At 39.6% G+C, this 2,342-nt stretch overlaps 1 protein-coding gene across 1 annotated transcript; it reads right to left on the reverse strand.

Annotated features, from left to right (window-relative positions):
• Positions 1-825: 825 nt before the first annotated feature.
• LOC133040170 (olfactory receptor 5B2-like) lies at positions 826-1,794 on the reverse strand. The gene has a single exon (XM_061119949.1). It carries the CDS (start codon positions 1,792-1,794, stop codon positions 826-828), a length of 969 nt encoding a protein of 322 aa, XP_060975932.1.
• Between the last annotated feature and the right edge of the window lie 548 nt (positions 1,795-2,342).

Below are 2,342 nucleotides of genomic sequence, written 5' to 3' on the forward strand. Positions count from 1 at the left end.
TCTTGCTTGGGAAATCCCATGGACAAAGGAACCTAGTAGGCTGCCTGGCATGCTACAGTCCATGGGGTCGCAAAGAGTCAGACACGTCTGTGCTACTGAACAGCAACTCTCAGGGCATTTTTAAACATTGTGAAAATTTGTGGTCATCTGTGACGAACTGAACACGCTTTTATTTTCCTCTGTTTTACTTCTAGTGTTTTCATCCTTTCATAAAACCAAATGTTTGGCTTTTCATTCTTCAGAATGACTCAGTCAAGACAGAAATATAACTCCATTTAAATGTGATATTTGTGTGTCTTTCAATAATGTGGGCCAGTAAGGCACATACTTTCATTTAGAATTACATAATATTTCTCTAATTGAGACACTTAGAAGAGATATTCAGTTAAATAAATAAATTAGACATAAGTTTACATTCTAATACCCAAAAGTCATCTTAAGTTATTTTATTAAAAACTACCTATACTTTATCAATGACATTTACACCACTGTCTCATGTATGTGACCACATGCCTCATGCCCACATAGAGTACAAGTATGTGTTTCTGATCATAGCCTTGCTTGTCTCACGTTTGCACTGGCGTGTGCTAGACAAAAAGCCTGTGTAGCAAGTGAATGAATCAAATCCATGACTAAGGTTTTTGAGAAGCAAGACCCAAAGCATCTTAGTCTTTCCCTGAGCCACACTATTTCAAGTAGCACATTTCCAGACATATTTTATTATCGCTAAACAACATATTTTTGAAGTGGTAAGGCTATAACTTTAGGTATTAAATGCATGGTGAGGTTAAAAAGAGAGAATAGAATAACCTGAGAGAAATGAAACTACATTATTATACATAGTACAACATTAAATGCAAATCCTAACGAGAATTTTGCCTTCCCCCAAACCTTCTTGAATGCTCTTTTCACCTCTTTGTTCCTCAGGCTGTAGACTATAGGGTTCAGCATGGGGATGACCATAGCATAGAACACAGAGGCCACTTTGTCTGTGTCCATGGAATGATTGGAGCTGGGCTGTAAGTACATGAAGATGATTGTCCCATAGAAGATAGAGACTGCTGAGAGGTGACTAGCACAGGTGGACAAAGCTTTTTGGTTTCCCTTAGCCAAGTGCATCTTCAAGATAGTGATAAATATGAGAAGATAGGAAATAAATATTACCAGAAGAGCAAAAAAGACATTAAAGCTTGAAATTAAAACGAGAACCACCTCGCTAACGTGTTTATCAGAGCAAGAGAGAGCCGTGACAGCTGGAATATCCCAGAAGAACTGACGGACCACGTTGGACTTACACAGAGAAGGGCTGAACGTGCCCCCAACATGGATGGAGGCATTCACGAAACCACAGATGTAGGAGCCTATGGCCAGACAGGCACACACACTCGTTTTCATGGTGGTGGTGTAATGTAGGGGTTCACACACTGCTGCATGGCGATCATAGGCCACTGAAGCTAAGAGGAAATTTTCCACACTGGCAAAGGCTGCGAAAAAGAATATCTGAGTAGCACAGGCATTGTATGAGATGACTTTGTCTCCTCTAAGAAACCCAGCCATCACTTTTGGTGTGACAGCTGAGGAGTAGCCAAAGTCCACCAAAGACAGATTAATGATGAAAAAGTACACTGGGGTGTGTAGATGGGAGTCCAGCAGGATCAACGTGGTCATCCCCAGGTTTCCAAAAACACTGATGTGGTAAATGAGGGTGAACACAGTAAAGAGGGGAATCTGAACTTCTGGAGCATTGGTTAGCCCCACCAGGATGAAATCCGTCACCTCTGTACTATTCTCCATGGAAATTTTCTAAATTCTCTGTAGTAATGAGAAAGCAAGGATTATCTGGTAAACAGCAAAGCATTTGCACTGGAATTATAAAAACATCCTGTTATTTTATCATTTTATGATGGCAATAAATTATTCTTCACAATTCTCTGATCTAGAGCATAGGTTTGAAACAAAAACCTAGCAAATATCTTATAGTTACATACTGATTTATCTTACAGCTACATACTTTATGTTTTGGGGCTTCAAAGTCACTGTAGATGGTAACTGCAGCCATGAAATTAAAAGTTACATGCTCCTTGGAAGAAAAGTTATGACCAACATAGACAGCATATTAAAAAGCAGAGACATTACTTTGCCAACAAAGGTTTGTTTAGTCAAAGCTATGGTTCCAGTAGTCATGTATGGATGTGACAGTTGGATTATAAAGAAAGCTGAGTACCGAAGAATTGATGCTTTTGAACCATGGTGTTGGAGAAGACTCTTGAGAGGCCCTTGGACAGCAAGGAGATCCAACAAGTCAATCCTAAAGGAAGTCAGTCCTGAATATTCATTGGAAG

This window comes from Dama dama, chromosome 1 (genome assembly GCF_033118175.1).
Source record: "Dama dama isolate Ldn47 chromosome 1, ASM3311817v1, whole genome shotgun sequence".
Classification (NCBI taxonomy): Eukaryota; Metazoa; Chordata; class Mammalia; order Artiodactyla; family Cervidae; genus Dama; species Dama dama.

What these genes read in the sequence shown, in the direction of transcription:
- LOC133040170 (XM_061119949.1), bottom strand. Translation starts at nt 1,794, where the DNA reads ATGGAGAATAGTACAGAGGTGACGGATTTCATCCTGGTGGGGCTAACC.